The 14,508-nt window shown below is 45.6% G+C and overlaps 2 protein-coding genes and 1 long non-coding RNA gene across 3 annotated transcripts in view; all 3 read right to left on the bottom strand.

Moving 5' to 3' along the window:
* The window catches only part of LOC311492880 (uncharacterized protein), a gene marked incomplete at its 5' end in the record, with an annotated part of 263,852 nt that overhangs the window by 155,246 nt on the left and 94,098 nt on the right, over positions 1-14,508 (bottom strand). The gene's annotated exons all lie outside the window — the stretch shown is intronic.
* LOC311489976 lies at positions 1,184-4,654 on the bottom strand. The gene is made up of 5 exons (XR_014699136.1): positions 4,589-4,654; positions 4,158-4,313; positions 3,389-4,069; positions 3,177-3,287; positions 1,184-2,982 (listed from the first exon to the last, which is right to left on the bottom strand). It is a non-coding gene; the product is annotated as an uncharacterized lncRNA (long non-coding RNA).
* LOC311486148 (butyrophilin-like protein 2) overlaps positions 12,208-14,508 on the bottom strand; it is a gene marked incomplete at both ends in the record, with an annotated part of 44,721 nt that continues 42,420 nt past the window's right edge. Inside the window, one exon of the mRNA XM_084541909.1 lies at positions 12,208-12,264. Within this exon, the coding sequence (XP_084398035.1) occupies positions 12,208-12,264 (57 nt within the window). The remainder of the gene's footprint in view (positions 12,265-14,508) is intronic.

Here is a 14,508-nt window from a genome sequence, read left to right as displayed (position 1 = left end):
TAGAAACAGTCCACGTGAACAGAACATCAGACTCTGCTTCTGGACGTGTCCCTCACAGACAAACTAAGAACTAATCAAAGTTGAAACAGGTCATCACTGACTTTCTTTAAAGAGACAGACGTGAGAGAAATGATGTCAGACTGAAGTGAGAATCAGATCCAGGAAGAAGATATCTTACCGTGAACGAGGATCACAAACACCACCACCGTCTTCATCTTCCTGTCAGACTAAGGCTCACAGCAGCTGATCATCTACTGACTCTCTGACAACACTTCTCTGCAGCCACGTTTGTGAAGACAGTGTCAGCTTTCCTCTGACAGGTGAAGAGAGGGAGGGGCCAGGTGTGTCTCTCTCTACATTCAGCTTCACTCTGATAAAGACGTTCAGTTTCCTCATACTTTCACACCTGTTGATAGAAAAGTTAACATGTTCTCTGATTCTTATATGACAATATTCACTTAACCACAGAGACGTCTACACCCACTTATGAGTCACGTGCACAGGAGTATAAATATAGATGTCACTGACAGATAGACAGAGCTCACTGTGTTATAGGCTAGGCTAATGTCATTGTGTCCTCTCCTTGCTGCAAGAAAAAGATCCTTAAGGCAACCTCGTCTGGAGTCTGTCTCGTCTCTTCTCTCTAGTGTTGGTAATCTTGAAGATTCATCTGTTCATCCAGTTTGTGTCAGGTGCAGCAGTCTGACTCTGAAAGTAAACTAAATCTAAGGGTTTATTTTCACTGTCTCTTAGAAGAAGTAAGTAAAAGAGTAAAAGAAGTTTCAGACTTGGTCATGACTTGGAATGAAGTTGTCTAAAACTATGTAACACAGAATGATGGGATCATTTTACACATTATGTTTTAGAAGCAGTTAAAAGAGACGGTGAGCAGTAAACAGGAAGACAAGACGAAGGATCAACTAAAGAGCATTAGAGGAAATAACAGAGAGGAAGCTGGTGTAGTAAAATGATGACTACTAATGTTGGAGCTGCTGTAGAACATGTGGTTGATCAGATCTTCTAGATCCAGTCAGACTCTACGTTGTCTCCTGAACATGTCAGAGCTAAAGACGCTTTGGTTTCAACTCACCAGCAGAGACAGACAGGACGACGCTCAGTAAAGTCATGCAGAGACACGCAGATGTTCCAGCAGCCATCTTGTCTTCTTCTTCCTCCTCTGTTTACCTGACTTCAATCTATCAACCTGACTAGATCACATTCAGTGGAAGGTTGAGATAAAACTGAAATAAAACTGAAATAAAGCTCAAAGTCTCTGACGGTGACGGTGACGACTCGTCTGTCTTTCAGCCGCTAGCGCTCTATAAACCAGGAAGGTGGAGCGATGGAGGGATGGGCGATAACCAAACCATAAAGAACTGAGCAACTACAAACAGAAAGTAAAGAGACTAAATATTTCACATTTCTATATTGATGAATAAACGCCTAGCTTCCTACAGTGTTGAAGTTTCCTTCATACGTTGCTGTTGTGGTTGTTGCATCATGTTCCAGGTCAGCGTCGCCAGCTCCTCAGTAAGGAAAGTGGCTATTGGCTGTCCTAAAAGACGCTAGATGACGTAATTTGCATAATTTGTCATTTGGATGTAATTGTGATGGACGCTGTAAGAGTAAAAAAAAAACCTAAATATGTTTAGAACTACAAATGAACATTCTTCTGCTGGTTCTTGGTTGTTTTTTCATTTTTTATTTTTTGCCTAGCCACACAAAACTAACTTTGTCCTGTATTATTAACGCTCCTCCTTTATCCGGCTTGGTATTGGCTGTGTGACTCAAAAGAAACGGTTTTAACAATCTAAATGGATTATTATTTTATTACTTATTTTAGTGTGACAGTGAAGAATTACATTTACATTTACACCCCCTTCTGTAGACCAGGGCGCGATCAGCGGCAGCTTTGCGCATGCGCCATTCATTTGCAGTCTGGACGCTGAGTGGCGTGGGTCTCCTCTGCTCTGACTGCTGCAGCGGGGGCTACTGTGAGACTGACCGCCTGTGAGTGCTTTGGGACAGGGGAGGGGCTCACGGCAGCACCCGCTGCTTGTTGAGGACAATAACTGAACCGATATGTGCTTTCACATCAGAGTCTCCAAGAACCAGAAAAAGTCGCTAGACTTGTCGCTAGTCGCTTTTGACAAAAAAAAGTCGCCAAGAGGATTTGAAAGTCGCTGGATTTAGCGACAAAGTCACCAAGTTGGCAACACTGTTCCAGGTTTCTGTCACATGACGTCTCTAGCCGAAATCAAACATGTCCAGACAAACAGCACCGACTAGTCTTCAGAGGAGAGTGCGCATGCGTCTGTTGTGCTGCAGCCTTTCTACTAAATCACGTGACTTCGGAGGAACTGAGGACATTAGTTCCAGCTGATAGCGACTATACACCAGTTAGCACCTGATAAAAGTCAGACTGGATATATTTGTCTTGTTCTGGTGGTTTATTTGCTGACAGGAAAGGTAGCGCTCAGGTTCATTGTTATGGTCTAGATCAGACACATGAGAGACATCTACACTGACCAGCTCCAACAGAAAGCCAATCACATCTCCACGGACCAAATCCTGGATGTAGACTGTTCACTACACTGCCTTCAGAGATCCAGAGTCATCAGATCCAGAACTAATAGATTAAAAACCAGCTTCTGCCTAAGAGCTGCTGTCATGACCTGGCTAAGCTATGTCAGAACACAAAGGTTAACCGATTTATTTAAAAATCAACCCATAAGAATTACTGAGGTTTGAGTGTGAGTATCAGTGTGTCTGTTGATGTGTGCATGATAGTGTATGTGTATTGTTAAAAGGTGCTAACGTAAAGCAAACAGGCCAAAGCCAACAGAACAAAAACACATACCAGAGGAATCCAGGTCAAAGATCAGAGGGAGACTGAGGATCAGGAGTGCCAGGTCTTATAAGCTCAGGGAGACTGGCCAGGAGCTCCCAATTTCCCAAATTAAGACCCGCCCACTAAGGTACCTGGAGAGACAGACAAACAATAAGACAAGGGGAAAACACAAAAATGGGCCCTAGTAGCAGGTGGATGTCACATTGCCAAACTGTATTTCATTGGTTTTCACCAGACAATAACAATAAACCTTCTTATTCTTCATACAGCACTGTCAGACAGGGTTGATGAATCGTACAGGTACAAACATACTTTCTCTTTTTACCTCAGACTAGCAGCTCCACTCAGTAGCTCCGTTGGGCCTGACCACTGTGTGGCCTATTCTGTGGGACACTGTTTGGCGGTGACCCCTTCTGGTTCATTTCAGTCATGGCAACTGATGATGAAAAAAGGAATGTGGATTGTGAGGACTGTTGCTTCCAAGAGGGATGGAAGACTGTTGCCGTGCATAAAGAATTCAATGTAAAGAGACTTTACCTTTTGATCATGCAACCAGTGGTAAAGATGATTCATTTCATTCTATCTAGAGCCATAAACCAGCATCAGATTCAGCAGGTCCTGTTCAACATCCAGACTGAATCCAGAGATGTTGTCTCTGTGCTGGAGCCCAGTATCGTACATTTCCAGCACCACGTGAGATTGTTGTGGAAACTTAAGCCTTCATCTTCCTTCAGTACCAGTGGTGGCTGGTGATTAAACATTGTGGGGGTACAAAACAATAAACACTACTTGAACATAAATGTTGCTGTCCTTTCCTTCAATGATTCTCTGATTGAAGTCGTCTCACGTACAAGTCTCTTTTCCATGGACAGCATGGCCAATGCATCCAGCCTCTCCTGGGTCATGGTGTTTCTGAGAAAAGTTTTTACTCTTTTCAAGGTTGAGAAGCACCTCTCAGCTTCTGCTGTGGTCAGGGGAGTGGTGATGATGATCTTTAAAAGAGTGAAGACTTCTTCTAGATTGTTCTCCATAAGGAGCTGGAATAGGTCCACAGCACCAAAACAGGCTCATCCAGCACTGGGTATGCCTTGAAGGTGTTACACAGTGCATCTACAGGAGATGACCTGTGACGTTCCTCAAACATGTGCCCCTGCAACAAGGTGACACAGATGAGGTGGTCTGTGAAGGAGAAGCACTCCCTGGTGTGTCCCAGAATATCTAGAGAAAACATTTTATAGGTTGTAAAGAACTGAAAATGATCTTTTGTTGAATTTGTAGCATTGGGAGGTCATATTTATTTATTTACCTTTAATATGTCTCTGTTGCTTGTTCTCAGTAATGTGGCATCTGGATGAGGAAACTAGTCGTCAACATCCCCCCATGAAGAAGTCACTAGCTGACAGTTTGACTTTCAAACACATTGACATTTGTAAATGTTTGTGTCCAACAGTGAAGTCCTGACCTGCAGCCAGATCATCAAGCAGTCGTTAGCTCTGAGCTCACCTTCAATCTGTTTGATTCTTTCTTTCTTGATGTGATTTTACATTTACAGCAGTGATTAGAAACAGTCCACGTGAACAGAACATCAGACTCTGCTTCTGGACGTGTCCCTCACAGACAAACTAAGAACTAATCAAAGTTGAAACAGGTCATCACTGACTTTCTTTAAAGAGACAGACGTGAGAGAAATGATGTCAGACTGAAGTGAGAATCAGATCCAGGAAGAAGATATCTTACCGTGAACGAGGATCACAAACACTACCAACGTCTTCATCATCCTGTCAAAACTCCAAGAACTCAGTTGATGTGTTTGAACTCTTCTTCAGATCATGAGACACTTCTGACTTTCCTCCTCTCGTCTTCAGCTCAAACTGTTTCCACTGAAGTGAAAGTGTTGACTGTAAAGAAACAGGAAGATGGAGTCTCTCAGCAGCAGCCACAACTATAACTGACTTCCGTCAGCTGAAGGTGTAGGTTTGGTTTTTGACGAGGGAGGACAGGATGTCTGGAAATGTCAGCTGTTTGTCTTTAAATATCAGGTGACAGGTGAGATATGTTGCTGTTGTCGTGGAGATCATTGTCAGTGACACGCAGAGCGTCTGTTCACTTTCCTTTTGTTCTCATCACATTTCTTATTGATTTGACTACTGCCCATCCCCCCATCACTAAAGCTTTCATCTGTTCTGGGTTCCTGTTCAAACTTCCTGTGAACCAGGAAGTTTGAACAGAGAGATGAGTTATTGCTCTAGAGCCACATATTGTAACTAAAACTCTGACACATATGTAACAACAGACTCTTTGGATTCATGTCTGTGTCTGAACACAGTTTGATTTATTAAATACAGATGGATCTGTGACTTTGTCTCTGTCAGACTGAACTGAACTCAACACTCTAAATGTGATCCACATCTGCAGTGTGAACACATGAACATTTCATGGCTGCAGCTGCTGCCAACATGACTTCTGTTCACGTCAACATTATTTTATTCATGACGTCACATTTGTCATTTGACATATTAGTTGAAAAATCAGAAGTCTGTCAACTCCTATCACAGACGTTTAAAAACATCATGATGAGAAAACATTTCTTACACCTTCAGCTCTCACTAGTAAAGGAACGTGTTTGAGGGTTTTATACGTCCAGAGTTGATCAGAAATCACCTCTGCAGTCACTGATAGTCAGTCTAACAGCAGCCTGCTAAACAACACGCTGCATAGATTTAGGATATAATCTGGATTTGGAACTAAAGGATGACTTTAACAGGAACATGCGTGACGGCATTTTAACCGGCAACCGACTTCTAGACGCCGTTCTTTGTTCAGGGGTTCGATGTGGTCGTGACGCGCTCCAAGTAAAACAATCACTTCCTCCTTTGAGTTATGTACGGTGTTTTATTAGCGTTTGGTTCTCAGTGTCCACAATCTTTACTAGGTGCTTTGAATGTTGATGTGTTTTATTATGGACACGCCCACATTAACTACACTCATTCAGTGAATATATGTAAAAGTATTCAACACAAGTAGTGTTACCAGCTCCCTGAGAAATAAATAAGGGACACCTCATTGTCAGGGCGGCTGACCCGGTTGCCTTCACCCATGCTGGCGTGGTGAAACTTTTTAGCCCTCATTTGTGTGAAATGATATTTGAACTATTTGGCTCGAACCTGAATTGAATTAGATTCATATTTCTGAGTGATATGAACACATGGGATAGGCTCCAGCAGACCCCGCCACCCAGAACAGGAATAACTGGCTATAGAAGATGAATGAATGAATGAATGAATGAACACATGGAAAACTAATTATTATTCAACAATTTATTTTAAAAATAAAATAAAATAAATATCTCTCTTAAACAGAAACCTGTCCTGCTGAACTTCAGACTGTATAAATGAATAGAAAACAATAGAATCAGAACATTCCTCTTATAACAGTGCAATAAGAAAAGTGTGAGGAGAAGTTGTAGCTTAAACACAGGGCTATAGATACAACACACATAAGGCTGCCAATGTAAACCTCTGAAAATAAGATCTAACACAGTTCTGTCACAGTGGAGTCCTGAATACAACGGAGCAGCAAACAGCAGCAACAGAAGGAAACAGACAGTGTTCAGGCTTCGGCCTAAAATGCTCCGATCACTAACTCACACAGTCAGTTACCAACACTAGTCTAATGATGAATAACTGCTGACATCACCTGCAGCACAAACCGCAACGTTAGCATCCTCAGTGGAAAGGTTCACAGCGCTGAGCCCATCGGCCAAAGAACAGCCTCTGGTTTTATCAGACTAAAATAGTTTGGATTATTATTATTTAATCTTATTATCTTATTCAAACATGACATTAAAATATAAATCTAAAACACGACAGACATTTCTTGGGGGTGCAGGGCGGGTGCTATGGCTATTATAGGGGCAGCTACAGGACCACCTAGCTCAGACCTGGCGCCGCCACTGCTCGTGACCACGGGTGATTGATGGCGTCAGGCAGGTGCTGGAGTTCACTCAGCTCCGCCTGCAAGAGGAGAGGAAAGTTAAGCTTCACCTAAATCTTTAATCTTTATCAATCATATGCACAGCTTTGGTCCAACATTGAGCATATAACTGATTAAAGACTAAACCATGAGCGTGAGGAAGTATCTGTAAAGAAGTGTGGTGTTAGATCATCAGTGGTCAGGCTGGAAGTTGGTGCAATAGTGAGATCAGTGAGCTGTTGGTGTTTGACACTTACCTGTCCAGTCTGTTTTCAAAACTATGGAAAAAGTCTATTAGGACTAAATTCCTTCAATCTCCAATCCCTCCTCAACATAAAGAGATAGATTTTAAAATCTTAAATGAAATATATCCCTCCAATGAATTTATATCAGAAAGAGATTTAAATGTGATGTTGAACATCGTCACCTATGAACCACAAAGGTGGAGACAACAGAGCACCTGTTCTATTAATGTCACATGATCTAAAACCTGTGGAAATCCTTCAACAACTGGCTCAGGTCCACATCCACAGACCTGGATTCATTTTTTTTCAAAATGATCCAAGTAGGTATAACTACACAAAATAAGAAGGTTGGCCAGCATGTGAACAACATAATCATCATAAATACTACATACATGAATGCTGCTTTGAAAAATCCCCTCCAGTCTGGAATGGCCTCATAAAAGGGGGTAGGAACCAGGATGGTGAGGAGGTGGAGCAAGTACAGAGCTTTGTGTCAAGGTCAGCTCTGACCACTGAACACATGACCTCGTCAGGTTGGTTCAAACAGATCAGACGTCATGCTCTGACACAGCACCACATGATAACACTGGTGTGACATGTTGTCTGTTCTGTTTGTGCAGCCAGAGCAGATGTGATAACGATGCTGGTCATGGGATGAGTCTCACCCAGACACTCCACTGTGTTTAATGGTTAGATGGATGGTAAATGACTGCAGCTCTATAGCAGCTTTGTAGTGTTCATCACTGACACACAGGTGACTGAGGCTACTGTACAATGAGCCACCTGCTCATCAGAGCATCATTCACATCCACAGTGACACTGGCTTCAGTGTCTGTCCCAAGGAGACTTTGACATGGACACTGGAAGATATGTATGAAGATAGATCAGTGAATAAAAATGATTCTCACATTGGTTTTCTGTTTCCTGTTTTATTTTGTTAACTTCCTGTTGTGTTATGTCCGTGTTTTCCTGTTGATTAGCTCATTGGTTTCTCCTTGTGTTATGTCTTGATGTGCTTCACCTGTGTCTCGTCACCTCTTTGTTCCTCGTCGTGTCATACTGTTCATTTGTCTTGTCCATGTCTGACAGTCATAGTTTTATGTCAAGTTCTAGTTTTTCAAAGTGTGTAGATTTTTGCTCTTTCATACTTACTGCAACGTCAGCAGCGTTCTTAGTCTTTTTTTTATTAAATATCTTTTTTGCCTACTCCTGCCTCAGCCTTTAAACTCCTGCATCTGGGTCCTAAACCTCCAACCCATGCTACCCCTTCCTGACATTAGTATTGTGACACTCAACAACTAATGCTTGTCTCTTCTTCTGACTAATAATACTTGTTTGACCTAACACACAGCAATCAGACAAGGCAACGGAGACGGAGGAGACTGGGTGAGGTCAGAGAGAAGGCCATCCTGTACAACACTGTTGCTGCTGCTGGAGACAAAGATGACACAGAAGCAGCATGCAGTCTGATGATGATGATGATGTAGTTGTGTCTTAGAAGCACGTGAGATGGAAGCAAAGTGAAGAGCTGAAGAGCAAAGATAGCGTCGGTCTCTCTTGTTGCATGCTCACTACACATTACACTAACCTGCACCATTAGTCCCTGACTTACACAATTCATTAGGCGTGTTCGACTTCATGCAGATCTGTGCAGATCTGACTTGACGTGATGCATGCTGGGTTGTTCATGCTCATAGACCTCGAATATGATTGGTTAAAATGAACTTGTTCAACCCAGCATGCATCACGTCAAGTCAGATCTGCACAGATCTGCATGAAGTCGAACGAGCCTAGTGACTCTGATGGACTCGTGACTTTGATAACCAATGACAACACAGGAATTAAATGACTGACCTGTGACAAGTAACAGGTTAGGTTACTTGTTATCTCTCATTTTCTTCAGAATCACAGATATTTCATAGAAACTTGATGAACTAAAAGACTGTCATGTTTTCTGTTATGTCCTCCGTTCTTGGTTCTGTCATGTCTTTCGTCATGTCTTAGTTCGTCATGGTTTAGTTTCCTGTGTTTCTGTTTATTGTATTAAGTTCTTGGTTTTCATAGTCATGGTTAGTGTTTAGTTTTTTCTGTTCTGTTTCCTGTTTTATTTTTGCTAAGTTCTCGACTTCCTGTTTTGTTATCCCATGTTTTCTTTTGATTAGATCATTGGTTTCAGCTTGTGTTAATTCTTCATTTGCTTCACCTGTGTCTCGTCACCCCTGTTCCTCATGTCTTTATATAGCCCTGCCTTCCCCTTTGTCTCTGTCACGTCATACTGTTTTTTTACTGCCTGTGTCACCGTGTTCCATGTTTCTGTTTGTCCACGTTCCATGCCTTTTGTTCCTTGCCAAGTGTTTTTCCTGCCATGTCTTAGTTTGATAGTGTTTTGGATTTTGGTTTGCGTTTTGGATTTCCTGCCTCCTCTGCAGCGCTTTTGGTTTTGTAAGTTTTGTCTTTTGTTAATTAAATCCTTTTTTTTTTGCCTACTCCTGCATCTTGGAGTCCTGCATCTGGGTCCACACTCCATTCCCTGCAACCCCCTATTTGTGACAGAATGACGCGACCACAAATGGACCCAGCAGACTATAATCATTTCGATGAGGAGGATAAGAGGCAAGTACTGACCTATTATTTGGATAGAAAGCTGGAGTACAAACCGTGGCTCATCCCTGAGTTTTTGCCATTATTTTCTGGCACACGTTTGGCCATGAGGGCCCCAACAGGGAGGTCAGGCCCTCGTGGTTGCCACGGAGGCAGGCCTGCAGGCCAGCAGCCTCTGCTGCAACGGTCTGCTAGCCATGTGGTGGTGGTTCCCCGGCCTGCTGACCATCGGCCAGCCAATCTCCAGCGATCCGCACCTGCTCTGGCTCCCAGGCCGCACTACCGCGTGGCTCCTGCTCCGGCTCCCAGGCCGCACTACCGCGTGGCTCCTGCTCCGGCTCCCAGGCCGGACTCTCCTGCGTCTCCTGCTCCGGCTCCCAGGCCGGACTCTCCTGTGTCTCCTGCTCCGGCTCCCAGGCCGGACTACCACGTGTCTCCTGCTCCGGCTCCCAGGCCGGACTCTCCTGCTTCTCCTGCTCCGGCTTCAAGGCCTGACTCTTCTGCGTCTCCTGTTCCGGCTCCCAGGTCGGACTCTCCTGCGTCTCCTGTTCCGGCTCTGAGGGTCGCTTCGGCTTCGGCTCCGAGGGTCGCTTCAGCACCGGCTACTGTCCCAGCTCCGAGGGTCGCTTCAGCTCCGGCTCCGAGGGTCGCTTCAGCTCCGAGGGTCGCTTCAGCTCCGGCTCCTGTCCCGGCTCCTAGGGTCGCTTCAGATCCGGCTCCTGCTCCGGCTCCTGTCCCGGCTCCGAGGGTCGCCTCAGCTCCGGCTCCTGTCCCGGCTCCGAGGGTCGCCTCAGCTCCGGCTCCTGTCCCGGCTCCGAGGGTCGCCTCAGCTCCGGCTCCTGTCCCGGCTCCGAGGGTCGCCTCAACTACGGCTCCTGTCCCGGCTCCGAGGGCCGCCTCTTCCCTGGTTCCCGTCCCGGCTCCGAGGGTCGCCTCAACTACGGCTCCCGTCCCGGCTCCGAGGGCCGCCTCTTCCCTGGTTCCCGTCCCGGCTCCGAGGGCCGCCTCTTCCCTGGTTCCCGTCCCGGCTCCGAGGGCCGCCTCTTCCCTGGTTCCCGTTCCGGCTCCGAGGGCCGCCTCTTCTCTGGTTCCCGAGGTGGCTCGGACCCCGGATCCTGGACCTGTTCCCGAGGTGGCTCGGACCCCGGCTCCTGGACCTGTTCCCGAGGTGGCTGGGACCCCGGCTCCTGGACCTGTTCCCGAGGTGGCTCGGACCCCGGCTCCTGGACCTGTTCCCGAGGTGGCTCGGACCCCGGCTCCTGGACCTGTTCCCGAGGTGGCTCAGACCCCGGCTCCTGGTCCTGTTCCCGAGGTGGCTCGGACCCCGGATCCTGGTCCTGTTCCTGTGCCGGATCCTGCTTCTGTTCCCGTTCCTGTGCTGGATCCTGGTCCTGATCCTATTCCCGTTCCCGTGCTGGTTCCTGCTCCCGTTCCCGTGCTGGATCCTGATCCCGTTCCTGTTCCCGTTCCTGTGCTGGATCCTGCTTCCACTCCCGTTCCTGTGCTGGCTCCGGTTCCTGCTCCTGTTGTCGAGGTGGGTCCGGTCCCTGCCGTGTCTGCCCGGCCTCCCGGTCGGCCCCCTGAACTCTCTGCCGTGTCTGCCCGGCCTCCCTGAACTCTCTGCCGTGTCTGCCCGGCCTCCCGGTCGGCCCCCTGAACTCTCTGCCTCGTCTGCTCGGCCTCCCGGCCGACCCCCAGAACTCTCTGCCTCGTCCGCTCGGCCTCCCGGCCGACCCCCAGAACTCTCTGCCACGTCCGCTCGGCCTCCCGGCCGACCCCCAGAACTCTCTGCCACGTCCGCTCGGCCCCCGGCCGACCCCCAGAACTTTCGGTCCTGTCTGCTCGGCCTCCCGGCCGACCCCCAGAACTTTCGGTCCTGTCTGCTCGGCCTCCCAGTTGCCCAGGATCCCTCCTGCCATGCCCCCTCCACCCACCCAGTCGAGTTCAGATTTTGTTTGATGGTTTTGTTTTGTAGGGACTTCTGGGATCCGTCCCTTAAGGAGGGGGTTCTGTCATGTTTTCTGTTATGTCCTCCGTTCTTGGTTCTGTCATGTCTTTCGTCATGTCTTAGTCCGTCATGGTTTAGTTTCCTGTGTTTCTGTTTATTGTATTAAGTTCTTGGTTTTCATAGTCATGGTTAGTGTTTAGTTTTTTCTGTTCTGTTTCCTGTTTTATTTTTGCTAAGTTCTCAACTTCCTGTTTTGTTATCCCATGTTTTCTTTTGATTAGATCATTGGTTTCAGCTTGTGTTAATTCTTCATTTGCTTCACCTGTGTCTCGTCACCCCTGTTCCTCATGTCTTTATATAGCCCTGCCTTCCCCTTTGTCTCTGTCGCGTCATACTGTTTTTTTACTGCCAGTTCTGTGTCACCGTGTTCCATGTTTCTGTTTGTCCACGTTCCATGCCTTTTGTTCCTTGCCAAGTGTTTTTCCTGCCATGTCTTAGTTTGATAGTGGTTTGCGTTTTGGATTTCCTGCCTCCTCTGCAGCGCTTTTGGTTTTGTCTTTTGTTAATTAAATCCTTTTTTTTTTTTTTGCCTACTCCTGCATCTTGGAGTCCTGCATCTGGGTCCACACTCCATTCCCTGCAACCCCCTATTTGTGACAAAGACTTTTATAGATTTATTCTTTCAGCTGTAAATAGTCTAATTTATTAAACATTTGAATATTATGAACTTCCTCTTTTAAAGACCATGAACTTTTAATTCAACATTAAATCATGCTATATGGATTTTTCTTTTGCACTGTAACCTAAATGATTTCTACAGGGCTACAGTGGCACCAAGCCTAAAACCTAGTGTTCATAGACAAGGAAGTACTATGTGACTGGAACATGTATAGAGTACTCCAAAACTTACCTAGTCACACTGACTGACTCCACAAAGCTCCAGGTTGAAACTAGGAAGTTTACTAAAGCAAGTATAGCACAGTGCAGACAGGCAGAGAACAGAGAACCATGACTGCAGCTACGCTCCTGTTCTACTGGAACCTGGATGATTGGCCAGCTGGGATCCACAGGTGTAGGCTAATTGATGGGAGTTTACCTGAGAGGAGTGAGGAGGAGGAGGGGAAGAGGAGAAGAGGAGGGAAAACACAGACACAAACAATTCTGCCCCCTGACCCTGCCTGTCACGTAACACAATGACATGACATTTGTTTACAGTTGATGAACACACAATAGTTTGTTGGGTTTTTGCTGAGTCAAGCATTTTAGAAAAATACTGTTGAACATTTTAGGAGCAATTCCATCCAATAATATTCATTCCATTCTTTTAGTAGAAATAGAAGATCATCAGATTACATTAGAAGAAGTATTAGAATTGAATTTGTAGGGCGGCACAGTGGTGTGGTGGTTAGCACTGATGCCTCCCAGCCAGAAGGTTCTGGGTTCTAATCCAGGCCCACTGGTTCCTTTCTGTGTGTAGTCTGCATGTTGTCCCTGTGTCTGCGTGGGTTCTCTCCAGGTTCTCCAGCTTCCTCCCACCGTCCAAAGACATGCTGGTAAGGTTCATTGGTGATTCTAAATTGGCCGTAGGTGTGAGTGTCTCTCTGTGTTAGCCCTGTGATAGACTGGAGACCTGTCCAGGGTGGACCCCCCCTCTAGACCAATGAAAGCTGGGATAGACTGGAGACCTGTCCAGGGTGGACCCCCCCTCTGGACCAATGACAGCTGGGATAGACTGGAGACCTGTCCAGGGTGGACCCCCCCTCTAGACCAATGACAGCTGGGATAGACTGGAGACCTGTCCAGGGTGGACCCCCCCTCTTGACCAATGACAGCTGGGATAGACTGGAGACCTGTCCAGGGTGGACCCCCCCTCTAGACCAATGACAGCTGGGATAGACTGGAGACCTGTCCAGGGTGGACCCCCCCTCTAGACCAATGACAGCTGGACAAGAGGTTACAGAAGATGAATGAATGAATGAATGAATATATTATTATTGTTTTGTTGTTGGCCTGTGAAAAAGGGTTTACACTGAAAATAAACTCTAAAGACTACAGACAGAGAGAGGCATGAGATTGATTTATTTCATTAAATAACAATAAGAACTAAAGACACTGATGTGTTTTTATTTCAAATTAGATTTTTCATGTGTTTATAATATAAAGCTTTGCTTGTTCCACATTCAGAGTTTAAGAAACTAAAGTTTGTTTAAAAATGTAAAAAGTTTATGATTAAATATGTGGAGAGAAAACATGATGAGTTTAGTTGAATGTTTCAATAAATATCCAGTCTGACCTGAACATGTGTGTTCTCATTGTGATCTATTGTCCTGTCCTATGTCTTATCATGTGTTTGTGTTACCTGTCTAGGGACTGTGGATGAAAATGAGCATTGTTGCTAGAATCCATCATATTTACATCTATGACTGTCTGAGTAGATGTTCATTAATGTGAACTGTCCCTATCACATAAATCAGTAAATAATACAACGCTCTGCTCTAGCTCCACCACCATTTGTTAAACCTGGTCCAGTGGATCTACTCTGTGATTAATGCACTTTGTACATGGTCCCTGGAAGAAATAAACTCAACTAAAAACTAAAGGAAAACTCTGCTGAATCAGCTGATCACTTGCTCTTTATTCCTTCTAGATCATCATGTTGGGTTCTGATAGTTGTCAGATGAAGGAAAGAGCTCAGCTCCAGCCACACTGTTCACACTGTTTGAAGGTTATTTTCATCACTGATTATTCTCTGATCTGGAAAAAAGTTCCCAAAGGTCTGATGACACACACACAGGTGGGCGGAGGGAGGGAGCAGCCAGGAAGCTGATTGCTCCTTTACTGTGACTTCAACAGATTCCTCAGTTTCTAGACGCTCAGTGTGAACATGTGAT

The sequence above is a fragment of the Chelon labrosus genome (assembly GCF_963514085.1).
Source record: "Chelon labrosus genome assembly, chromosome: 1".
NCBI classification, from domain to species: domain Eukaryota; kingdom Metazoa; phylum Chordata; class Actinopteri; order Mugiliformes; family Mugilidae; genus Chelon; species Chelon labrosus.
This window is presented reverse-complemented; position numbering and strand designations above follow the sequence as displayed.